The following is a 27,196-nucleotide window of genomic DNA, read 5'->3' as shown; positions in this document are numbered from 1 at the left end:
AAGCACCTGCTTTTCTGGAAGTTCTCTTCTGTTACAATATGGAACATAATGTAACATATTCATCTTATAAATTTTAATAAGGCCTGAACAAAATTCCAAAACACACAGTGTGTTTCCTTGGTTTAGAAATAAGCAATCACTTCACAGAGTTTATGTGCATTTCTCTCTTCGAGTAGACATTAAAACAATAAATTTATTATTTCAATTTTTTTTCCACATCTTATATATACCTATATGTATATATACCTATATGTATACCATACACGGTATGAATAGAAAATTGGTGTGTTTTTATTTTTTTTTAACATCCTGTCCATTACAAAACCTCTGTTGCTGAAAATCTTTGCATTATGTACTGAGTGTGTTTTATTTTATGGTCTGAGATAAGGATGGACCAGCATTCAGGAAAAAGGCAGTAACAAAGGGATTGGAACTTGATTTACAACTATCTAAATACAAAGAAGCAAGGGGAAAACCACAGGTGTCTTACCATTTTTTCACCTTAAGAAGCAAATCAAATTTTCTGTGCTGAAAATTAAAAAGATAAAATTATGAATATTGATATTTTATTTAAAATAGTCCCTTTCTCCCACTCAGACTGAGACGTATCTTTTGGATCATCATTACACCTTCAAAACTCTTAATCTCAAAAAATTGAAATCTCTTCTCAATATTTCAATAGTAACCTCTTTTCAAGTTTTCAATAGTGCACAGAGATGTGCACGGATTTAATAGATTAAGACTTTAGCACTCTATCATCTGTAGTCCACAAGTTGTCTCTCTCATAAAACTCAGTGTAGCTTGCCTGGTACTAGTTAGCTGCACAAATAAGAGCTGCAGTGCTACAGCTCACCTCCCTGGAGGGATCCACCACTGAAGATGGTTGTTGAAATCAGAGCCTCTCACATAACAATGTCAGGTACAAGGGGAAGCCTGAGAGGCTGAGCACCCTACACATGTGGCTTGGGTTTGTTTCCCTGGGCAGAGTGCCAGGCTGCAGGCTCACCACTGTCCCAGTGGCACCCAGTCACCTCCAGCCTGCTTAAGTACATGGACAGTACAAGGAGCATGAGCAACAGCCTGGATATTTTTCTTCTTCCCCCTTTTCCCATGGATTTCCCATTTTATTTTGCTCCAAATAATTTACTTCACTATGCATTGCCCTAGGTTGGAAGGAGGTTAGAAAATAACTGTCTCTGTAAAAAGAGAACCAGAAACCAAGAAGCCCTTGGTTTCTGCTTCATGCAAATTAGAAAGCATTTTTAAAAGCTTGCAAAGGATTCCCCATGGCCAGCAGACACTCACCTCACCAACTACTTCCTGCTCGGGGGGGAGTGACTTCAGGGGGATTGTCAGGGGGACACTTCTCCTCCTTGGTCCACATGACATGCAAGCACACTGAAAAGGAACATGGAGTGCTTTTTGGTTAAAACAGAAATGTTCTCCTCTTGCTCCCTACTCACACATAAATGTCAGGTCATAGAACTGTCTGTGTGGTCTACCATGTTCTGGGGTAACGTACAAAGGTGGGAAGCTTCCTCTTCTTTCTGAGTGCAACATCCAGGGAGGGCTGCTTGTATCTGGCATAGTGGAAGAAAGTGGGATCTGGGAGAGGGGAGCGGGAGTCACAGCCCACTGAAACTGTCTGAGTTTCTTCAAAGGATCCTCTCACTGTAAATGTTAGCTCATTCTCTAAAACAATGAGATAAAACGCATACACAAAGTTACTTATAATTGTAAAAAAAGGAAGCAAAAGGTAGCTTTGAACAAATTCTTTCTCCTCTTAATTTGTATTTGGAAAACTATCTTATAAAAGTGATCCAAACCCCAAACATTTCAGGTGACTTATCATAATGTGTTGAGCAAGGAGTCAGATGGGAATGTGACATGGATGGCACTGAATTTTAGATTGCTGCTTTTCTGTTGCAGTTTCATCATGACACAGTGAATACAACCAGGTACATTGCATGGGAAATCATCTTCATCCCAGGCCAAATAAGGAGCTGAAGATGTTCTCAGTCCCCTAAAATAAGATCTGACTCTTATGAGCAGCAGATGACCCTATTTATATGAATAGTTCAGCTAATCCTGCCAGTGTGCATTATGCATGCTCTGAGATTGCCTACCAGATCCAGCCCCTCAGGGGATGTGGGCAGAGGAGCTTCTAGATTCTGAATCTTGACCAGGGTCAGGCAGGAGCCAGCTGCTGAGTGGCTAACCCCTGCAAAAAATGAGGTGTTTCTGTGCACATGCGTAAGTTGAAGTGACAGAGATCCTGAGCAAAGTTAACACTATAATACGTGAGGAATTAATACCTCAGGAATTAAGCTTCTTCAGGGTTTAATAGTACTGCAGCAGCAGTTTGCAGAATCTCAGCTTGGGTTTTAGATACCTTCTGTATAATCATCTGATTCTAGTTGTTTCTAGTATGGCACAAGATTCCCCATGAAGTCAGAACCCTGAACTGCTGCAGGACTGGTGGCATTCCCTACTACAAATTTTGTACAAATCACCTTAAATGTGATCAATTAAAGCCTTAGTATTTTGCTGATGCAATGTCCAGGCCTTGTTAGAGACAGTAAAATCACCAATATTTATTCTAAGAAATAATAATCTTACCTGAAAACCACTTCTTTTGCCTCCTGCTGTCCAAGTGAACTTCCAAACAGGCTTCTTCACGACACTACAGTAGGTGTGATGAGGACAGATTAGATAACTCATTAGATAATTATTACCTAATAAGTTATCTAATTAGATAGCTCATCCATCCATCTCACCACCAGTGCTGGCAGATGTTGAAAGGATCATTGTAGGAAAGGTCATTGTTTGAATGAGGGTGCCAGCTGTGTTGGACACTTTTTCCAGACACAGTGAATGTGAGAATTAATTTATTGTCACATGGGAAGATGGTGCTATGCTAAACACATTGTCATTTTCAATGGATGCAGGCAAAACAAGGGAAAATTATAATAGTCAGAAGGCTCCTCTAAGATCATGCTGTTCTCCTTAAAGATAAAGCTCCTAAGAGAAAGAATCACTAAGGAATGAAGACTTGAAAAGTTTCCCTCAGTGACATTGTAGTCAGCTGTGCTAAGGAGTGATGTAGGAAAGAATACAAAAGAACAAAATCTTATTTTACCACTATTGCCCCATTTGTGATGATGGTTTCAGGAGGACCCTGGCTGGAAAACAAGAACAAATAATATATATTTTATAAACAATACATTCTGGATACTGTCCTGAGCAGGACACATTATTCTCTCTAAATTTTTTATTACTATTTTTTTAGTTACTCCTTCTTGTGATTTATGTAAGTATACTCCCTTGACACTAGATGCCACATAATGACACAGCAGAAATTATTAAATTGCTCTAAGGCACCTGGAAAGTCCTTGCAACAGTCTTAGTAACACAGGTATGACACAAGTTGGGTGGCAACATTATCCTCAGCCATGACTTTCCCAGAGAATACTGTCCAGTAAATCTGCAGACTTACTGCAGTGGGGTTTGCCAGCCAACTTTGAATTATTTAAGTAAAAAAATCATAAGAGAAAGTCACAGAATTAAAAATTCTCAATCTTCTCCACATCATGGCATTTTCCCTTTCATAAAATGTTTTTTAATGCACATATTAAGTCTGGAAAAACTTGTCTCTGGCTATTAAGGTGGTACTGGATCTACAAAAGGTTTCCCTGCACTAATGCATAACTCCAAGCTGCCAACAGTAATGGGGTACATGTTTTACTCACATGGTCTCCAATACAAATTCAACTTCCAGCTCCTCCTTCCCCTGAAAATAAAAAAAGAAGCTGTTTGAAGTAGCATGTGTAGAGGTTTTCAAAGTGACCTTAATTTTTGCAAGCACTGTGTCCTTTATATTGAATAAGTAAAAATATTCTGTTTTGTATTTGCTATTATCAGTATTAAATGACAGAGGCAGCTTTTTCTTCCCCAAGGAACTCAATTGTACTTGAAGAACGAAGCGTGTTTGGTGCTTGTAAATCCCCCTAACAAACCTATTTCACACTTTCTTGTCTGCCAGCTTCCATGTGCTGAACATGATATGCTAAGGCTTAGTGTTTAGGAAAATATTGTGGAAACAGGCCATTTCCCTGTGCTTGCATTGTTTTGGTTTTCACAGTCTTTGTGAGGATTAGATAAACTGTTATTTTCTATCGGATTATTGAAAGCACAAAGCTTCCCTAAAATTGCATCTGCTCTGGGGCTTGTGAATTTGACCATGACCTGTGCCAAAGGAAACCAACAAGAATCTTACAAGGCCATCTATTTTATCACTGATGTGCAGTTTCCAGGATGTTAATAAATTTTGCTCCATGTTTACCACCAAGCTGGTCCTGGTGGTAAAACCAGAAGAGACAGGACACCTCTTTTACAGAGGGGAGAGAATGGACATCAAGCTGTACTAAATGTCTGACCGAGCTCTTACCTCTGGGGTTAGTGGGAATGCTGTAAAAACTCTTTCCCCAAGGGGGATTTTAGCTACATCAAAAAGCACAATTGCACGGTCATCATCGTGAATGATGTCATCATCAGAAACAGTAATTTCCAGAACATTCTAGGAAAAGAAATTAAAAATATCCAATTCACTAGCATGCATGACATATGAGAAATATGACATTCTGCAGCTCTTCCAGGCTTAGTGTCTGCTTTACAGAGAAGAAATAGAAAAGAATTGATGAAAAAGTATGAGAAGGAAGAGTAAGAAAGTGAGTATAAAGAGCCAGGTCTTATCAATCAAAGATGAACTAGCATCTCTTTTGGGCCAGCTGTTATGCTTTACGTAGGTCTATAAAAAAATGCAATCTTCTAGGGAGGAATATGGATTACCAAAAGTCCTATATTGCTTCATATCAGCAGGGGCAATAGAGATTACTTCATATCAATAATCACTCTTCTAGGTCCTTGGACATTCTGCTTCCAATCACCTGTTCACAGGTATTTGAGTGTAGTTCAATTATCAGCAGCAAACTGACTAAAGATCTTAATCATACAAGAATCTGGCATCATCTCCCACCATTACTTAATGTCCTTTCATAAAAAGATGTGGTTTTCTGTTGCAGTGTAATTTTGTATTTTCATTTCAGTTTCTCTGTGTTGTCACTGTCATGGGTCCCATCAGCTTTCCCCAAGGAGGTCAGACTCTTATTACCCATACGTAAATAACAACAAGTATCTGTTAGGAGTAAGCTGGATTCCAGCAAAGCCAGAATTGCTCTTCTTCAGCTTGTATGGGGAATTTTAACTAACCTCAGAAATGCACTAGAAGAGATTTCTAGTTTCAGGGTTTTGGGCTAATCTGAAAGACACTGCACAGAGATTAGATGAAAAAGAGAGGTTTTGGGTTGTTTACCTTGACTTTTCTCTGTATCCGGAAGTAGAAAGTTTCATTCCACACAGGATTTCTGCAGTTTTTGATGGTTTTGGTGTGGAATATTTCATCTGAAGCTGTTGGCAACCAGAGCCTCACATAGCAATCAGATTGGCTTACTGTAGAAACATAGGCACAAAGTATCTAGCAGAGGAGGCACGATATAAGCAGTGGAGACATTGAAGTGTTCTATAGCTTAAACATGGGTGAGAGATGGCCAGTTTTTTCTGATAAACATTGGCCAAACCATGAAGATAGAAATCACACAGGTGGATAAAATTAATTTGTTCATCTCAACACTATTTTTAATAAGCAGTGTTTTCAAACAATTATGCATAATATTATACATTCAATGAAGAAAACCAATCCTAGCTAGCCGATAGAGTAGTGTGTATATTCAGGAGTCTTGTATTGGTCCATATCAACAAAATTTGGCAGGTGAAATCATGACAGAGGCAGCACAGCATTAAATTCAGACCCTGAGAGGGATTGCACATAAATTGTCTCTGTAGCAATTGAACTTAGTGAGAAATATCAAAAGAATCAGGTTTAAGTCTGATTCAGACAGTAGATGTCTGACATACCTGGTTATTAACTCCTTATGACAGATAATTAATTACTCCAGTGACCTTGATCCTCGTCTCGCTAGGTGGGGTAGGAAGGGAGCGGCCTACCAGCAGCACAATTCCTGCTTCAGGAGCTCAGCAGGAACTGGAGCCTTTTCCTGGTGTTTGCTGATGCTTGAAAGACCAGGAATCTAATTCCTACTTCACATCTCTTCCCAGGAAAAGTGAAGTGGCAGAAAGGATTTGCATCTTGTGAATGGAAGGAGTGGAATGAGTGCACTTGCTCTAAATTACCATCTCCCATAGATCCTCAACAAAGTGAACACCAAAGAGATTCTCAGACCTTGGACAGGAACTTTTCCAGTGGCAGCTAGAAGGGTTGATCCATCCTGTTCTGTAAACAAAGGCTTTGGCAAGAAAAGAGGAGGAGTCTGGTGCCCTGGCAGTCAACAGAGAGAACCACCTCACCTGCTGGTGAGGACCAGCAGGGAGAAGAGCACCTACTATCTGTAAGCATGGTACAGGTCTTGAGGCAGCTCCTCAAGGGTAGAAGTGAGTTCATCTCTACATCTTTGTTCAGAATATGTTGCTTTGGGATATTTTGCCTAAAAATAAGGTGTTGCCTGAAATCCAGAGACCCTGTGACTGTGACATCCTCAGGGGAAGATGCCTGTCCATTAGGGAGATCCCCATGTAACACTTCATGCTGTATCTTGAAGGAATTTCTTTACACTGACAGGAGTTTTCTCTCTAGAAGGTAGTAGATTGCCTGTCTTTGAAATTATTTCCACTGACAAAGTATCAGAGCCTCAGATTTTAACATCATGGAGGTGACAGGATAATATGTTGACTTTGGCAATTACCAGTACCATACTTATTTTACTAGGAGTGGGAGGGCAGTGCTTGTTGATCTGTCTGATAACTGAAAACCCTTCCCTCACTGCTGCCTGACAGCCAGCTGAGCTGTGATGTACTCATCCTGATAAATGGTATCACTGCCTCGGATCTACAGAGCCTGTACAATAGCCAAGAACTAAATGTGGCTTCAGGGCACCTGGACCATCCCTCCTCTCAATGCACACACAACTGCCAATCTCAAGTGTTTCAAAAACATGAATCCAGCATCTCCAAAACTGCCAGAGTGGATTGGGGGGGGAGGGATGTAATTCAGAAATTAACATTTCTGAACTGATTTAAGACATAATTTCTCTCCCTTTTAGTTTCTAGCTATCATAGGGTGCAGGAAGAATGCATTTCAATATTTTTGCTGTACTTGCAAAGGCACGTTATTTTCTTTTCCTTTCTTTTTCTTAAAGAAAATCAAAATGGTCTTGAAAACCAAAGTGCTTTGCCCTTATGTTAAATTTAATTTTTTCATCACATGCTGTATAAAATAAGACTTGTGACAGAACTGAAAATGCTGGCAGTGTGAAATCTCTAAGACAACCATGAATGAACAGCTGCAGTACTAATGAATGTCTTTTATTACTGTTTTATCTGGAATTTACTGATTTTCTGGAGTGTTTTCTTTGGCAAAATATCTTCATGAGACTACTGTCTAAAATTACTCTTCAGTATGTGTGTTGATTTCATAAATATTTATGTAAAATCAGCTATTGAAAATTCTTTGTCAAGCTGATGAAGTACAGCATAGATACATGGAAAGTGAGGTGGATTAAAAACTGATTTAACTAGCAGGATCAAGTGATTGTGGTTGGCAGCACAAAGCACAGGTGGAGGCCAGTCCCTACTGTGTACCCCAGAGGCTGATAGTGGGGCCAGTGCAGTTTAACATCTGTATTAACAACGTGAGTGATGAGACAGAGGTCAGCCTCAGCAGTTTGCAGGTGGAGCAAAACCTGGGGGTGTGATTGACACAGCGAAGGCTGTGCTGCCATTCAGAAGGACCTGGGCTGGGGGGAGGACTGCGCCAACATGAGCCTCATGAAGTTCACTGAGAGAAATGCAAAGTCCTTCACAGGAGGAGGCAAAACCCAGCACCAGGATGGGCTGAGGGCTGACCAGCTGGGCAGCAGCTCTGCAGAGAGGCATCTGTCCATGCCAGGCTGAACACAAACCATGAGCTGTCCTTGTGGCAAGCAAGGCCAGCAGCCTCCTGAGCTGCATCAGGAGTGCTGCCTGCAGCTGGAAAGGTGCTCCTTCCTCTGCTCAGCACTGACGAGGCCACACCTCTGGGTTCCCCAGTACAAGAGAGGTAAGGATGTGCTGAAGTGAACTGAACAAAAAAGTCCAGAAAAAGAATGTAGAAATGGATCATCTTCCCTTTGGGGGAAGTTGAGGGAGCTGAGACTCTTCAGCCTGAAGCAGAGAAGTTTTACAGGGTCTTATCAATTTAAGTAAATACCTGATCAGGGGAGAGAAAAATTAATAAGTCTGAGTCAGACCCTCCTCCCTGGTGCCCAGTGAAAGGTAAAAGGACACAAACCAATATACAGGGAATCCCACTGAAACATAAGTAAAAATTTCATTTTTACCATGACACTGTAAATGCCACCACACACTGTCACAGATTGCTCAGAAAGGATATGGTTCTGAACAACCCACCAAAGCCAATCCTGTTTACAGCAGGGGTCTGGACTACAAATCTCCAGAAGTGCCTTCACACCTCAGCCACTTTGTGTGATTCTGCTGTAACAAGGCTAGTTGGTCACAGACAAATAAATTACATAACAGTGTTAGTAACTCCTGTATGCAAATTTGACCTTGAAGATGGGGTGAGGTGATATCACTAGGACAAAGTACATTCTCTTCCTGTGAAGAAAGGGGACTGCCACATCTGCTTTTGCCACAATTCCTCTACAGTCCCTACCAATGTGGAGATGTTCTTGTTTTCCATAGGATTCCTGTGATTTTCTATGTTTTCCTTTAATTTTACAGACAGTATTCCCATGTTGTGGTTCTAACTGAGCTTATGTATTTCTGTAGAAGTGGCAGTTCACTTGAACTGTTGAGGCTAAACTGTGAGACAACCACTGGGATAAATAAAAAATAACAGGATAGTTGAATGTCTGCTGAATACTATGTTGATTACAATACCATTATTATATGGCGGCCCTTGAAATGACTAATCACCTTACATTACTCTTTCTTTTACCTGAAAAAAGCGTACAGGAGAGCTACTGAGAATGTTCCAGTTTATTCATTGCTAACTGAGAGCTAATACAAAAAAATTATACTTACATTTTCTTCATGCTCCAGTTGTAATGCAGTTGCTGGGCTTCATTAGCAGTTTCATGCCATGCCAGCCCCTTACTTCAGTGCACATGTTGCAACTTCCCTGATGACATAATGTCACCTTATGTAAATGCTGAGACATTTGAACTCACAGACTCTCTGAAAGTCAGCACTAAGTGACCCTAGTGTCCTTTTCCAATTTATAGTTTCTGATTCAATTTTTATGATGGTGAGACTGCTTCTCAACTCTTAGAGCTAAAGATCAGTTAAAAATACAAGACCAAAAGAAGTAGCACAGAACTGTATCTATGTGTGTTACTCTGTGAGAGTAGAGTCCTGTGAGGTGTACCTGAGATGAACCATCACATGCTAAAATCACTCATCTGTATCACAGGTAAGGAGAAAATTACAGCACTGAAAAGCAAAGCATATAAGTAAAACTAGCCTCATAGGAACAATGAATGTAAACTACAAAATCCCATCTGTCCTGTTACCTCATTTCGTAACACCAAAACGAAGAAATAATTTTCTCCTAGTGAAATATTCTTCACCTGCACAGACAGGTTCTCCTTGAATCCTAGTTTACTATAGTTCACTAAGAGGAGGAGGAGAACTGCTCCCATTTCTCAGTTGCTGGACATATTTGAGAACATTTTCCCTCACCAGCTTAGTACAATACAAACAGTATTGAGGATTTACCTCCTACTGCTGTCTGAGAGGGGATTTGGACTCAGCTAAGATCTCTACCAGTATCCTGGTGCAACACTCATTTGTAAGCACAATATTGCTGTCTGTGCCTTGTGGAAATAACCAAAGCTCATAGCTGAACCAAAGTGCTTAATCAGTGATGTCTTTGACCACGGATGAACAGAGTCCCCTTGTGAATGAGCCCTTTACCCAGTCCAGCCATTTAAGTCAGGTGGCAAAGTAGGATTTTCTCCCTGGAGCAGGTTCAGTGGGTGCAGTACCTGCTGCAGTCCCAGCTGAAAGTTTCATGCCCTGGGTCACCTCTCCCTTCTGCACCACTGTGCTCCCACTGGCACCACTTGCTTTCCTGGGGCAGGGCTATTAGTACCACCAGCACTAGCTGTAATCTCCCTAATTTTTTTTGGCACTTATTTTCTGTAGCAAAAATAACCCTTAATATCTCAGGGGAATTACTCTGATTTGCAAAGGTTCCAAGTGTACTGTTGCAGAACTGACTCATTTCTTCTGAAGGAATAATATAAAAGCTTCCACCAAATAATTTCATAAGACCTTAGAGGACAAAGTCTCTGAGCACCTCTTTTATAAGTATGTGAGACCTCTCTTCATTCAAAGAAGAAAAACCAAAGGAAGATCTGAAAAGAGAAGGAAGAGTTGAGGGAGAGGACTGATTGTTCTGACATCCCAGCTAAGACTAACACCTGTTTTCTACAGTAGAAAATACACTGGAGTGCAGTCACATTTCAGCTAGCACTAACTTTCCTACCCCCTTAATATCTCAGGGGAATTACTCTGATTTGCAAAGGTTCCAAGTGTACTGTTGGAACAGTACACTTTAGATCACAGTATTCTTGTGATCTAAACTTAGTGCTAGCTGAAATTCACCTCTGACAGCCTCTTCATCTGGCAAGACTTCTTTCAGAGAAGCTACTGTGTTCCAGAAAAACAGCACCTGTAAACCTGAAGCTCACTCCAGGTAATTTCTTACTGGGACAGAGAGCTCAAATTCATCTCTGCAGTCCAGGAAGAGCATTGTAAACACTCGGCACCACTGAGGCTAAATGTGTCAAGCCAGACCTGACACCACCACTCTTCAATTAATCTGTGTTAACGAGCCTGAACATGCACTCCAACAGCAAAGGTCATCTCTTGGAATGTGGAATCAGCTGGTAGCCATGTAGGTTGCCACAGCTTCAGAGAGGAGTACTGTCACAGAGACCTCTGTACTCAGGTCTTCAGGATTAGGTGAAATCCAGTGGAGTCCAGCAGTTCTGCTCTTTCACATGGCACTAAGTAGTGCTGGGGAGATGACCACAGGTCTGTGCACCTGTGCTAAGGATCTGGAAGATGTTTGCTTCCACTTCTGTGGCCTCAGGGCAAATCCCCTCTCCTATCCCCTCACTGATCCTGTTAGTCTGTGGAGCAGGTGTCAGCTTCAGCCACAGAGTTTAGAAGCTGCCATAAAACAAACAATCACTAATGATGGTGAAAATGGGCCAGGCAGGGAGCTTGGTGCAGCTCTGTGTGGCCACCCAATAGCTCACTTGTTTAAGGAGAGCAGCTGGAAGGTGTTGGAGAGTCTGTGCCACCATTGTCCTCCTCTCCTATCACCCAGCTCCTTTTCCTTTCTTTTGGGAAACACTGGAAGGGTATCACCAGCAAGAAAAGAAGCTAATAGACCATTTTCCCTGCCGTCTCATCCTGATCAGATATTCCTCCCACATATGGGGAGTTCTGTAGAAGTGACACCATGAATAGAGTTGGGAAACATGAGCTTTTGTAAAAGTACTAGCACTGACTTCCAGCTGAGAAGGATCAAATGGACACACCGGTGACCTAAAAAGATATTATTTTGCCAAAGGTTGCATGCAGTCTTGGACTGAGGAGGGGAATACCACTATAAAATAGGCACCAGACTGCAAGAGACTCAAACTGTAATGGAATTTATTCCTTTCTAGTCCCCGTACCACCTTCACAGCCAAGCTGCACAGAGCACTGGAGCCTGGTGATGACACTCAGTGCCTGCAGGGCAGCATGATGAGTGTAAGTGATCTTATCTGGGTGCCTTTCTCTCCAGTGCCCACAGTGAGATCAGGGAGTGCCAGAAATGTTTGAGTCTGACCCATGATTACTAATCGGCATAAAGGTTAGTTAGGAGTACAGTGCAAAATAATTAGCCCAGGTCTGCCAAGAGTAATTGCATGGTAAGACAAGACAGAAACCAATCTTATGTAGCATGAAGCAGATGCTAGAGAGGAACATCACTCTACAGAGGAGACAGCAAAAAGGGTGGGGTGACAGCAGGGATATGAAAGGGGCCAATTGACCCATTCAGGAGAAGTGAACTGTTTTCCTTTCAGTTCCATTTTTTTATTTGTGTGCCAAACTCTATCAGCATGTGTTGTCTACAGGCAAAGGTGTAACATCAGATTTCAGGATAAGCTTGGATTTCATCCCAGGCTTGTGAAACACACATCCCATGGATCTTGAGGTGCATATTTAAAAAAAAAACAGCCAAGATTAAGTTGGGTGCATGTGACAGTGAGGAATATCAGTGGAATATGCAGAAGTGGTGTTCCCTGAAGCCAGGATTTGACAAGTAAGTGAAAGAAAAATGTAGAAACTCTATGACCAAACAACCTGATGTGACTGCACTTGCAGCAGAGAGAAAATCTTGGAATGGAGCACTCCACATGCTGAAAAAGATGGGAAGCCAGCATTCAGGTAGAAAAAGCAAGTCAGAAATGGCTGTACTTGTTTGAAAAGGTGGCTTGCACATGGATTTGATACAGGGAAACTGAAAATCTAGGGAACTCTGAAATATGTTATTACAAAAATTGTCAGTCTTCTACAGATATCTCACAGTCAGACAGCATCTGTATCAGATGATTCTGATCAGTTTTCCAAGGCAAAGTTCATATTGCTGAGAAAAGGCTAGGTAATATAATTTTATTATTCTCTTAGCACACAGTAGCATGTCTAGTTATTTTAGTTTTCTGATACTTCAAATGCATTCAAATGTTAAAATAAAAACATTAAGCTAAAAGAACATCAATAGCAGTGTAAAAATCAAGCACTTGAAAGCTACAATATATATTTTTTGAATTGTGTTTAAGTTTTCAAATTCCAGAGTATCACACCATTTTTCCTATTTTTCCTTGAGACTTCAACTTCTTTGAAAGCAGATAGGTTGTTACTTAGTCAACAAAGAGCTATTTGATGTTTATCTTCCTTGTTCAACAGCATCCTGGTCTACAGTGCTTCATTCTATGACACCATTAGGAAACAGGCCCAAACAGGCTCTCAGAGTAGCTGGGGAATTACTGACAGAAAGAAAAAACAATTTTCTTCACCAACTGGTCCCCAAGCCTTATTTACAGGTAATTAATAAAAGAATCAGAAAATACTTCCCACTGTTTCTAGGCCTTACCTAACATCTTAAATTATAATCTCTCTACAATATTAGGAGATTCAAAGTGAGCACATCACCTAAATAGGTAAGAGAGAAACAAAAGGTGTTAGAGAAGATACTCTCTTCTGTAGACAGGGCAACAGAGGCACAGAATATTTTGATGTATTAATTTACCTAAACTTCTTATGCAAGAAGTCCATGAACAGAACTAAAAACTGAGCCCACATGTCTTGAGCTCTACTCCAGGGATGTACATTTTGGTGGTAATAGGAATTTTCAAAATGTCTACAACTCACTAAGTGAGACTTCTCAGAAATCTCCCTGTCCTCAGGATGGAGGATAAGGTCACAACTGTAACACAGTTTTCTGAGGATGCAGCATCATTTTACTTTGCAATCCCTTTGCACAAGTGGCTGAATCATGGTTCTTATCTGGTTCAATTTTCATTCTAGATCAAAGGTGATACTAAGAGAAATTAAATCAACAGTTCAAAGGAATGAAGGTGAAGTCTTGCACATACATGCAGTGTTCCATAGCTCTCAAAAGGAATAGAAATTAATGTGACCTTTTCTGCTATAATATATTTTCTATTTTCTGCGGCCCAATATTACAGACAATGTGAACAGAACACTTCTCTCCACTTGACTGGAAAATTGACAAGGGTGACATCTGTGGTCTTGAAACCATAGATTCACACTTCACACAAAAGTCAGTGAAATACAAAGAGAAATTTTATCTGTAGGATTTTGTGGCTTCAGCAAACTTCATCATGATCTCCCAAATAAAGAAAATGCAAAACAAGAGGAGGAAAAACAGTATGGTAAAGGGACATACAAAACCACGTTTTCCTGATGTGCCAAGTTCATGAGACACATGTAGGAATGGCAGGAGAAAATTCTCAGAGAAAAATCTCTGGGAATATGAACCACCAGGCGAGGGCTGTCCAAGCATCACACATTTTCAGAACACTTGGCATGTCAGCTGTGATGCACCATGTACCACAGACCCCAAAAGATTTCTGCTAGGCATCTTTCACTGAGGGGCAAGAGTCAGCTGATGTCATGATGCTCAGGACAACCAAAGAATTAAGAAGGACTGGTGTGTAAGTATGTCAGCTCTATATTCTATGCATTTGTCATGGATATGTTCTATAAACATCTGTGTGTTTAAACTGGTGTTAAGATATTTTCAAGCCCCTGAAACAGCTAGCTTGTCAGATAAATAATGTGAAAAAAAACCCAATAACCAAATAAACCTCTGAAATTGCAAATAGATATCATGTAGCATAAATTGCCTTCAACTGTGCTTTCTTAGCTAGTATGACTTTAGTGCTTTGCCTTTGTGCAATGTCTAGCAGAAAGAGGTGCTGATACAGTAATTTGAGAATGGTGTATCATCAATAAAAAAATCTGGTACTTACAAAAATCTGCCTGATGAGCATTTTTCAACTTTATGATTCTTACAGTAAGCAAGGAGTAAGGTGTAATTTCTTCCTGCTGAAAAAAAACCCAAAGGAGATGTATCTTAAGTTTTGAATATATGCATCGACTGTAATACAACCAAACACTGAAAAGAACCAAGGTTCTGCTAAAGTTCTCTCTTCCAGTTGACATCACAGCAAAAATATAATAGTGCATTATGCTGCCTTTTTTCACAAACTTCATTGATCCCTAAAGCCTGTAGCTATCTACAGCACAAAGAGAAAATGTGGAAAGAGAGGATGAATAGGAAAGTTAAGATACTGTAAATAAGTTGAAAAAGTTAATTTATCCAGTAACATTAAATTGTACACATGGTCAGCAGCCAATATGAAGACAAAATTCAAATGCTTCAAAATCCAAGATGCTTCAAATTTGGTTTGCTATTGATCAACAGCCTGTGTTATGCTGTAGGTAGATTCAAGGCCTATACAAAAAATTATTCTTTTAGTGCAGTGCTTGGATAATTGGCAAGATGGGGGAAAACGATAGGTATTTTTATGTTTTCTTGCTTGTTTTTAAAACACTCATTTTCATGAGAGAGAGATGACTAAGGATGAGGGTTAGGACCTTAGGGAATGTCTCAGGACTCCACAACACACAACTTTGGACAAACACTCCTAGTTTGCTTTGTGGGAACGGAGGTTTTCCTTACCAAGGATGGTTATCTGATTGATGGACATGGAATAGTTTTGACTACAATCCATAATTTCAAAGAAGGCTATCTCCAATTCCTTGTTGAAGGTGTCAGGCATGACCATCTGGGTCTGTAAAAGCTGTGGCAATCACATAAGCTTGGTGGATTTTACATCTTCAGAGAATACACTCATCATGTCCCCTAGCAGCAGCTAGAGCAACAGGATATCAGCAAAAAGAAGGAGAAAACAGACAATGCTTACTATGGCTGCAGCACAGGTGGTTATTTTGATTCTCTAACTGTGGGAACAGTTGGGGAATATTTATCAAAACAGCTCAAGTTTATAGAAAGGACAGAGAGTTGACTCATGATTGTACAAAACATACTGAATGCCAAAGGTAAATCAGCACTGGAGATGGCTCCCTCTCTCCCTGTTTAGGAACAGAAGCAAAAGAAAAGAAGGATTTCAGATTGTATTAAGTTCTGCAGTGATGTATGATTATAGTACTAAGAGGTCTTGTTTGGTAGGAGTACATCAAATTACTGCAGTGAATGTCTGAGGATGAGGCTTTGCAGGGGAAAGAAAATGCAAACAGCCCTGAGGTCTGACTGCTGCTGCTACCTGAAGAGCTTTAATCTGCATACAAATATGTTATCAGCAGATCCTGAATTGGGTATCTCCAACAAAAGGGGAAGGTATAAATAGTATATCTATAAATAATATGTATTTTAAAAAGTCACCTTGAGTTTGGCTATGAAATAATAAGGAATTTTTAAGGACTTCTGAGCAAAGCATTAATGAAAAAAATATTATAGCATTAAAATAAGGGATGTGTTAGTTTGCACTAGCAAGGATCTAGCTACTAGTAGTTCTAGTAGCAAAGATCTGTGTAAGTTATAAAATGGCCAAACTTATTATGATGCCACTTGTGTATTTGCAAACAGATATTCAGATAAATAATACTGAAGGCACAGCATATAGGGGGTCAAGAAATAGGTGGCCACTTCAGTGGCCAGTAGGTAGGTGGTCACTGATATTCAGAAAGAGCTCAAGGAGAAGTTCTCATAATGGCAGAAGACAAATAGATCAGTAATTCTTAGCAAAGTCACAACATGAAACATCATCAACAAGAAGGGGTGGCCAAAGAAAGAAACTGTTATGAAAGCTAATGACCAAAATTTGGAAAAGACAGTCTGAAGTGAAATAGAGCTGGTTGAAGATCATGAAATTATTAGGAAAGGTTATCTATTTTCTGAGAGACTTCTATTAAAATAACAGGGAGTTACTCTTAAGTGAAGTAAGAGAATGCATGTATAAATGTGCTGCTACTGTGACAAAAGTCAAAGACTGCTACAAAGGTCAAAGTATAAGAAATCAGTGAGACAAGACAGTACATCAGCTGAAGTGTGCAGAGCATTGGACCATGGGGAATCCATCATGATAAAATTTAGCTTAACCTCTCGAATAATTTCCATCTCTATAAGAATGAAAGACATGAAGGTCATCAAAGGAAATTGCACAAAAATTGCAGGAATTTTCAGGCTATGAAGTTGTACAAAAAAATGGCAAGATTGATGTTTTTATTAAACACTGGGTAATTGAAAGGCATGTTAAATAGAGGCCAGTGCCTAATAGAACCATCAGGCTTGCCCATGAGCTCAAGCTTATGACTAGGAATCATATCAGAATGTCTTCAGTGAGCTGACTGGTTAAAATGCTAACACTTTTTGCTGTGAGGTACAGAAGCAACACATCAAAACAAGTGGGCTAAGTGCCAAAAAAACGCATCTTCATCGGGCTACAAAGAATAGAATATCTTGGCTTCTGGGTGGGTGTATTCCAAAACTGAAAAATAAGTTAACCATTGTTGCTGAAAATCATATATAAGGCACAGGATATTTTACATGGCTGTCTTCGAAACAGGAGAGGTAAGATCTCAGCATTATCAGAACACAGGCTGAGCCAGCTCCACACAATTGTGAATTGCTGTTACAGTTTCCTGAAAATTTAGCAGTGGAACATATTTGACTTTGCACTATAGGTAGGGAACAGCTAAATTCCATGCACAGCCCCAGGCATGTTTTACTAAACCAAATCCAGTAATCATTCAGTTTATCACAGAGCTATGCGAAGCCCTCTCAAATTGAAACAAGTATTTAGGCAAATGTCTGAGCATTTGCATTAAGGAAAGTTTATACCTGTTTACTTCTCCTAGAAGTCAAGATCTGCTACAAGCATGTTATCCTTTCTAATAGCTCTCTACTAATGATTATCTATGTAAGCTATGACTTACAAAAATTGAGGCAATTACTAAAAGCTACCCAGGAAACTCAATACCTGTAAGAGGCAGAAATTGGCCAGTTTAGACAAGTCTGTGCCTTTAGTGCCAGTTTTCTGCCAAGATTTATTACAGAGAAGAGAAGACATTCAAAACCAGGAGGTAAATAAAGAGTGTCTGAGAATGTCTTTGTTGTTAAATGCCTGTGCACAGCAAACAGAACTTTCAGAAGTTCATTTGGCAGGAAGAAATTATGGCATGAATAATGGATTGAAGCTGTGAAAAGGGCCCCACAGCCCCCTATACACTGGAGATTATGGTCACAGGATGATTTTTTTTTTTGTGTTACTTCATTTATGTTCTAAAACATATGCTGTATTCTAACATCTTTATGTAAATGTAACTATGGGGTTGGCTGCTTTTAGCCATGGATATTCTAAACCAAAACAGAACTTCAGTATGAGTACAATAAATCATTATAAAACTGCTATGGAGATTGGGTCATCATTTTCCCCCAACAACTGCTTTTGCTGCCTTAGTACATTCTGTTGCTGAGCTTTGGCATACATGCACACACAGAGATCAAATTAGGAGCACCTGAATGCCATGTGAGTTTTTGTTGTGCTACTTCGCCCTTTACCATAAGTTTCACTCCCCACTGGTAGTTTGTACCTTTTGTACACTAATAGCACTCTGTAGGAGCTGCCAGCATGCTGTTAACAAGAGATCAGTTTGATCAATCATTTTGATAAGGTTGTGACATACACAGGCAAAACAACGTTTGTAGTTTTCTGTTCATTTGGTAGTCTGGTTACAGAAAAAAAACCCCAGCCAAATATATATGAGCTACAGATCCTTGAATCACACATCATTTAAAATATCATCAAAAGTAAGTTTTCTTTTTGTTTGGAGCCCCCTTGTTTTGCTTTGAGGAAGCTTGGCACAATGCCAGCAGCAAAAATCATCACTGATAGAGCTGCTATGTCTTTGATGCCACTCTATCTCTGCCAGAGGCCCTGCAAACGTGTCCAGAGTTGTTCTTTCATTGTGGGGAAGTGCACAGGGATCAAAGTGGGCATTTGTTCTGAAAACTGGCAATAATGACCAAACCCCAAAGGTTCAACAACAGCCATGCTCTGACTTTCCAACTCTGCCAACATTCTCCATTTGTTCTGGGTAAAGCTCCATGAAGTCAATAGGTAGCATTAGAACAGTCAAAGTCAGTCTCATTTTAACAGTAAATCAAGAACATTTTCACTAAGAGATTTCCCTAAGGAACAAAACCATGGAAGTAACACACTCTATGTTATTAATACTATGCAGATGTTGTATTTCAAAAAAGTATTGGTTTAGTCCCCCATATTTTTAGTTTGTAGAAATATGGTACCTTAGCATGATCCTCACTTGGGGCTACATAGTGCATCACCCATTTTCTTTCTTCATTTTCCAAGGGGCTTGATTTTCTGCTTGAATGCTGCTGAGGGAAGAAGAACAGGGGATGAAAAAGAGAGTTAAGTTGTTTTTTTTAAAACTTATTTCAATTCCTCACTGTAGCATTCCAATGTGGAACAGGCAATTTGCACCTCCTCATTGTGGCTAATAAAATTAATGTACCAGTTCTGTGCTACATGGAAAGATTCTGACTCCAGGTCCTGGTAACTGCAAATATCCAAGAAAGGACAATCTTGCTTTCTTTGAAATTTATGCCCTATAGATAACAGGGGACTTGACCTGTTATAATTCAGGGGCAAATCTGAATCAAAACTGCAAGACTCCTGCCAGAGTTGTTCTATTTTCCACTTACCTGAGATAAGGCAGAGGTTGATGCCATCGAGCTCGCTGCTACATTAAAAGCAGCTGCTGTGGATGGCACCTTAGTACTGGGCTCCACAGGCGCCAGTGCCTCCTGAAACAAATTTACAATCTTGACGAAGTCTCAGAAGTTGCTGAACAGGTGTTTTATTGCACTGAGTCAGAGCTCCACCCCTCCACGATTTCTGAAACAGGGAAATTTCCCACCCACATTATTTGTCCAAAGAGCAGCTGCTGTAAGGTGTGAGCCTTCTTATCTGCAGGTCCTGTGGCTGAGCAGAGCGTGATGAGGGACCGATCGTTCCCACCTGGGGCTCAAGGAAATGCAGTAGCAGCTGTAACCTGGCTGATGATATGATAGAGATCATCTATGTGAGATAGCCTTACAATAATATTCTAAAAGTGAGGATAGCAACAGCCTAATTAACGCATCAACATATTTTCTCCATGCAAACACCTGAATTCAATACATGATTATATCCATAATAAAAAATAATTTTAAAAACAGCTATGGAGATGATAATTAAAATGAAGACATTTACATGGGAAGATAATAAGAATTCTATTGAAGGAAGATTTTTCCCTGAAAAGTGCTGTTGCATCATGATTTCTGTGTACAGACTTGATTTTCTTGTAGTGTTCCATCTCAAAAGAAATAAAAGAAGGTATGATAACCAACATTTCTCTGCTCCCTAAACCACACTGTATCATTTTTCCATTTGAAATGTCTTTCTTATTTCTGGGCTTCACATTTAATACAGCATACAACTTAAAAAATTTAAATGAGACTCAAACATTTCACCTTGAAAAATCATTAAATATTTCCACAAACTCCAATACCAATTTCTGATGCAGAACAGCTCCAGATTGCTTACCAACTGTATTGAAATTGTCATCTGGCTAGATGCTATTAGCAGATTATTGGAATTTAACAGACTGATGCAACAATTTTTTGTTGGAATTTTTTTAATCTAATGAGGATCTGCATGTGTTCAGCACACCTCTAGGAAGCTCAGTGATTAAATTTTCTAAGATATTGTGCAAGCATTATTAGGCACGTATACATTTGCATTGAAAGTCCTCCTGAATGATTAAAATTAGTGCTTATGAAAGAATTTGAGATTAATAGGATGACAAAGCATCCTGCTTCCTCTTAGAGATGGGCATACATGTGAAATCACTGCCACTCTGACTGTGGGTATGAGTTTTGTACTAGGACCCTGACTAACAGAAACTAGAGACAAACCCAATGACTTCTAGAAGTCTCATTACATACTTTTCTTATGTGAACAGAGGAAACGACATGAAAAGTTGTTCTTACAAGAAGAACAAGTTAAGACAATCTGATCATTTTACATGGAGTATTCCATCCTTCCTAAAGTTTGGTTTCTTAGGTTTAATTTTATATCTGCATTATCTTTTTTGTTGTTGTTTTTTGAAATAAGCACATTAATTTTATCACAAAATGCAAGTTTGCTCTTAACTTCCTTTCTCACCTTCATTGTATTGAAACTTTCTGGAACAGCTTAACTGAAGCCAGAATTAGATAATCTACAGCAATGTGTTAAGGAGAGTCACAAGTCTCTCCCATTCCTTGGCTGATGCTTTGCTTAATGTGAGCACCTGCATTTCTGTAAAAAAAATATTAGAATATTTTTTTTTCCTGTTAGAATGTTGACAAAAAACCATTTAAACAAAAGTAACTGTATACACAAAAGCACACATATTTTCTATTTCTTCTGCTACAACCTACCTGTGTCCCTGGTTGAAGTGCCTAGAAGAGTTTCAGTACCTCAGCCGAGGAATGAGAACATTTGTTACGACTTCTTTGTAATTGTGCCATGCAAAGGCTATCAGATCGAGGTCATGTTTCTGAAATGTATGGAAGCTAATGGGTGTGAGGTTTTTGCACGAGATTCTCTTTTCATTTACCTTGCATATTGCACCATTGCTTTTAAGACAAAAGGAAATGAGGAGGGGGAAGAAGCTTTGGCATCTCTTAGGAAGCTGACTAAGAGTTGCTTGTTGCCTGACAACTAACTTTTCTTTCCCAACTCAAGCCTTCCCTATATGAAATACCTGTTCCTTAAGCTCAAGTCAGAGGTGGCCAAAGGTACCTTTGACTCAAAGCTGGCACTGGTATTAGATTTCCTAAAGTAGTTCAAAGTTCAAAATTGCTTTTTAGTATGAAGCATTATTCCTTTTGAGGCAAACACATCCTTTTCATAAGGTGTGCACTTAGGATACACTTGACTATGGCTTGACTTGACTAAATCATCTGAAAGTTAAACTCATGGTAGAAGCTGGATGTGTTTTCTCTGTATTGAGTGGATGAAAAAAATGCATGGTGACTGCAAGTAGCGAATAAACACCGACACACTGGATTGTTCTGGAGAAGCCTTAATGTCCAGACCACACTTGACATCTAACTTCTGAATGTCTCTAAGTAGCTGAGATGAATCTCACCCTGGGTAATCAACATGTCCTCTTTAGTCACTGGTTTCCAAAGTTACAGATGCTGAGGGAACCTGGCATTGAGGAGCCTGGTTTTGTTGTTAGCACGTGATTCACCCTGTTGCAATGTGAAGCTGCAAAACACCCTTGGGCAAAAGCTCTATTAGCATATAAATGAAAAATCCTCTCTGGTATCCATTCAAATAACAAAGAAGTTCTGTGATTACCAAGATAGCAGAGAATGCAACATTCAATGTGGCTAGTATCAGTACAAACTTCCAGCCATACTCAGGTTAAGGATAACTAAAGGATTCACCACCCCATGGTGGTGAAGCAGACAGACTGACTTGGGACTCCTGTACATAAAGAACAGGCTGTGCAGTGGTAGCTCATGTCCAGGTGCATTAAAGGAGTAATATAAAGCTGGGATTTCAGTGAAACCCCAGGCTGCAATCTGCAGAAGTTCAGAAACAGCTTTATAAGCATCCAAGACAAGTTTGGGATAAAAAGGAAATGTCAGAGGGAAAGACTGACAGGAGAGGGCTGCAACAACTCTCTGAGGAAATGCATTCCGGACTTGTGGGGCAGAGCCCCAGTGGTCAAATGATACATTTAGTGCAGCTCCAGGAACAGAGAAACTTTGCTCGGCCATCCCAACATACTACACTTATGGCAATTTTGGGGTCTGTCTGCCAGCTGTGAGATAGTGGTGAGATGCAACTCATCCAGAGTTGCTCTGCCTTGAAATGATTTTCATTTAAGGTTTTTTCTGCAATGATTTTTTCCCCCTCACTAGTCTGATTGTGTCTAAGACCACAATAAACACATACTAAAACTACAACTGAGTTAGGAATTCAATATTAATGCTGAAAGACATGGGTTGGATCAGATTTAATAATTAAAAGATTTATTAAAGTGACTGCTAAGGACACATAAAAGATCAGATAGATTTTGTGTTTTCTTTCCATTTTTGTCATTCACTCTTCATGATTGCTCTCTTCAGACTCCCATTCTTACACCTTCTCTGAAGCCTACAGCTTCTTCATTATGTCTCATACCTATACCATGGGCTTTTGATATCAGCTGCTTCAGCACATGTCCCTCTCAGATTTTTCAGACCACCTTTCTGAACATAGGAGAAATCCCTTCTGGTTTACTCCTGATTACTATCTTTACTAGAAACAGCCATGTTCTATTCAGGGATACAGGTAAATGGAGCTAATGTGCATCAGTATCATGCTTCAGGCATTGAAAGTACTATCACAACTGAATAAAAGCAAAAATGTTCAAGTCCAAGTCAGAAATCAAGAGATCATATCCATCCCCACAAGAGCAATGCTGAATATTGCTCACAAGAATCAGGCTTTAATATAGCAAGGGCTGTGAAACTGTGCCTGATCCACATGGCTGCTTCTGGTGACCTATATAGTCTTTATTTGAACAAGAGATATATATGTCATAATGAGAAAGGTATACATAAACATATGTATACGTAATTAAAATATAGATTAATAGAATCTTTCAGGCTGGAAAAGTCCTCTAAGACCATTGAGACCAACTGTTAATCTAACACCGCCAAGTCTACCACTAAACCATGAAGGCATTGGGGAAGAAAAAGCGAAATGGCTTGAGAAAATTTGGACCATAAGGTAAAGTCAGCAGAAAAAGGAGTGCTTCTATTCACTAGAAATATTAACTTAATTTTAAAAGGTATCTGTATGCTCCTCCCCATGACAAAGAGGGAGTTTAGATATTTGTTGTTATATATATGCCAACTTTACTCAGACCCAGAAAAAATGTGTATTCAGAAAATATTTCAGAAACTCTCCAAGAAGTACTTAATGTCCTGGACAAATACTGATAGTACCTCATATTTGCAGAGTTATTTGGTCTGTTTATTCTTTCACAGAACATAATCTCTCTTCTGATTTGACTCATAGAAGACCTGTGCATATGCAAAAATGCAATACCTCTTTATTATGGAGCTTATACATCAATTTCTTAAATTAGTCTTTCTTTGTAAGGCACAACCTGCCTTGAGAATTTTAATTCTTGCCAGGATCACTGCATTATCTCATCAAACACTAAAAGATGTTGGGACTGCTAAAGCAACTTATGCAGAAATAACTGGCCTCTAAACCTTTTCATCTGTACTAGGTTAATCGTATCATGCTATCTTAATAAAATCAGCCAGTGCTGGAGAGGTACAACTCTGAATTTACTATCCTTGTCTAACATATGTGACATCAGAGGCTAACATCAGCTTTAAATTTCCAGTGTTCTGTAGTTAGCTCCAAGGGGTAAAGTACATTACAAAAAAAAAATAGTTGATGCATAAATCCATTGGTTACCAGGGTGCCTTTCCTGACTATAGAGAAGAAAATGCCATTTCCCATGAGAACCGTTTGAGAGTCCCAGGCAAGATCAAAGGAAATACATTACAAAAAAAAAATAGTTGATGCATAAATCCATTGGTTACCAGGGTGCCTTTCCTGACTATAGAGAGGAAAATGCCATTTCCCATGAGAGCTGTTTGAGAGTCCCAGGCAAGATCAAGGGAACCCCAATGCAGGTGATGGGTTCAGCCCTGATTCTGGCTTTTCCTGCAAGCCTTCCCCATTGCTAAGCAGGGTCTCTTTCGATGGGTTCAGCCCTGATTCTGGCTTTTCTTCCAAGCCTTCCCCATTGTTAAGCAGGGTCTCTTTGACCACCTCAGTGTAAAAGTGGCCACAGCACCTTTCTGAGTGCATTGCCTTTCCAGCCAAGAGCGTTATGGTCAGTATGTTTCAGCACACATCAGGAGACTGCTTTTCTCAACACGGCAATGCCTCAGGATTTGGTATAATGAAATTCCTATTTTTTCTGTCATTTTCCATATTACAAAAGATAATGGAATAGTGCATTATGAGACCACAGCTCACATCTGATGCAGATGTCTCCAGTGTGAGAGCCCTGGTGAGAAAACACAAGCTATGGGAAGAGAACATCCTTAGGGAAGGCAAACCTAGATGAGGAAAGGCTGCCAGCCACTGTAGGCATTTCCCACCCCATTTGCCAGCTGAAGAGGAAAAGGAAGCACAAGGTTAGGTGATGTACTCACTCCAGCTCATCTTGCAGTGTGGAAATTCCTTGTGCCCCTTCCTTGTATGAGAAAGGCCTGGCTGTTGCAGAAGCTCTCACATCCAGTATCTCCCCTGCGTGCTGTTCATTCATTGAGCAATCTCAACTGGTGCGCATGGCAGCCAATCTTGCCCCATATACTGTATGTTGTCACTGGGAAGATGGAATGATAGCCCTTCCAGGGCTCCTGGTAGGTCATGTAAGCAGTGCTTAACAAATCCAGGCTCTGTTGGGAGTCAAAGCTGCTCTTTGTTCCACCTGAGCTATCACTGTGCCTCGTGCCAGCTGCCCACGGGATGGGGTCTCAGCATTGCTACAATACATGACTTCACATGGTTATTAACCAAACAGTGCCATTTCTAGGGGACTCCACATGGCTTCACAGTTATCTGTGGAGCCAAGTATGGGAGAATTTGGGACTGGTAAGCAAAAGAGTCTCACCATCATTCCACATGCTCTAGCTGAATAAAATACAAACCTGTGCAGGAATCTAGTGTGGCCACTTACTCACAAAAGGGCTAATCACAAAGATTATACTATGTCGACAGCTCTGTATGGAACGACTTTAAAGAAACCATTGCAAAACATCTTAAGGAAGTGTTTCAGAACTGCGTAGGGAAAGAAACATTCTCCAGAAGATCGAGATAGGCAACTTTGTAAGTACATCCTATTACATGTGAAATTAGATCGCCATTGCAACATTATATTGTGCTAAAACTCACCGGCATCAAAGTCAAGCATGACTCCTAGGTCAAGTCAAGAAAACAGATTAAAGAAGAACAAATTCTTAGTGGCAACACATTGCTGAATAGCCATTATAATAAATGTAAGGGAGCCACACGTTACTAAAGCATGTGGAAACCTGTCTAAGCAGCTCTTGCATCAACTCTCACATGTGTTTGATATTTTGACCCTATGTGATGTAACAGTTTAAACCTACTCAGTTAGATCACATTGCACAGATACAATACGAAAGGAAAATTAATTATTTGCTGCATTTCCACAAGTCCGAGAAAATAATTAGCTCATATATGCTATGGAAATGTTTACGAAGAGAAAGCAAAATGCTATCAAAGGTTTGGACTTATTACTTCATATAAAAAACAAAATAATTACTAATTATGCAGCTAAATCAGGAATTATGATAAAACACTTGTATTCTATGTTCAAAAAGAAGACACTTTACATGTTTCATCAATGAATAATGAAAATAATCACAGAGTCATACAACATGCAATAAGACAGAACAGAGATCATTCTTACCAATTCGTTTCTAAAATGTTGTCTAGGATTCTCGACTATCTATGCTTCAGCTATTTTAATTCTTGGTATACTGCAGAACTGCCAAAACAATGTGAATTGTGCCAATTCCAAAAAGTAGCAAGGGGGGTGTAGTAACGTGCCAGTAGTTTGTCTACCCTGGCTGCCATTGCCATAATGAACACAATATCTGACTAACTAAAAATCAGTTATCATATATTACCACTCTGGGTTCTCTTGCTATTCCTCAAAATGTGGGATGGTAGTCATGCATGCCAAATGCTCCATCCTGAAGTAGTTGATAGAAGTACCTGCGTTAAATGGAGAGTTGGTTTCAAGCTACATGCATTCCTTACATTTATGCTTCATACATTTTGTACAGCATTTGTAATGTATGCATGTTTATATTATATATAACTTTTAGCATACAAAGCAATTATACACTGAAAACTGCACTCCACCACACAAGGGAGTGTTTTGCCAAAAAAAGATTGTTGATGTGTAATTAGTTGGCCTTAGGACAGTCATTAACTAGTACAATTTACTGTCTACACACCAGATGGTTCCACCCAATCAAATTCCATATATATGTGTGTGTGCGTATAAAAACACCGGGGGAGATTTGGAGTAAAAAATTATGTCTGAAATATTTTGCATGAAGGCAGAAGTAAGAGACCTATCTCTCTTACATGTGAACTGAATCCCTAGCCATATGGCTCAGTAAATAGCTTAAGAATGATGTAGCTGTGAAATAAAAGAACAGAGAAAAAGGATAGGAAAGGTGGTAGAAGTTGATATTAATAAAGGGATACAACTTTGCCTTTCTTTTCTTTTTTCCTTTTTTTTCCTTTTTTTCCCCTTTTTCTTTCTTTTTTAAACTTTGCAAAAG

The 27,196-nt window shown here is 39.6% G+C and overlaps 1 protein-coding gene across 1 annotated transcript in view; it reads right to left on the bottom strand.

Moving 5' to 3' along the window:
• LOC120500285 (cytosolic phospholipase A2 epsilon-like) overlaps positions 1-25,788 on the bottom strand; it is a 41,697-nt gene extending 15,909 nt beyond the window's left edge. The window contains exons 1-12 of the mRNA XM_039704930.1: positions 25,770-25,788; positions 19,466-19,596; positions 19,049-19,135; positions 14,688-14,763; positions 5,372-5,508; positions 4,448-4,576; positions 3,750-3,790; positions 3,140-3,182; positions 2,620-2,683; positions 1,523-1,692; positions 1,306-1,398; positions 491-528 (exon numbers count right to left, since the gene is read on the bottom strand). Coding sequence (XP_039560864.1) covers positions 491-528; positions 1,306-1,398; positions 1,523-1,692; positions 2,620-2,683; positions 3,140-3,182; positions 3,750-3,790; positions 4,448-4,576; positions 5,372-5,508; positions 14,688-14,763; positions 19,049-19,135; positions 19,466-19,596; positions 25,770-25,788 — 1,028 coding nt within the window. The remainder of the gene's footprint in view (positions 1-490; positions 529-1,305; positions 1,399-1,522; positions 1,693-2,619; positions 2,684-3,139; positions 3,183-3,749; positions 3,791-4,447; positions 4,577-5,371; positions 5,509-14,687; positions 14,764-19,048; positions 19,136-19,465; positions 19,597-25,769) is intronic.
• Positions 25,789-27,196: the final 1,408 nt, after the last annotated feature.

The sequence above is a fragment of the Passer montanus genome, unplaced genomic scaffold (genome assembly GCF_014805655.1).
Source record: "Passer montanus isolate IOZ18808 unplaced genomic scaffold, ASM1480565v1 scaffold18, whole genome shotgun sequence".
Lineage (NCBI taxonomy): Eukaryota > Metazoa > Chordata > Aves > Passeriformes > Passeridae > Passer > Passer montanus.
The sequence above is the reverse complement of the archived record's forward strand: the minus strand, read 5'-3'. Positions and strand labels throughout refer to the sequence as shown.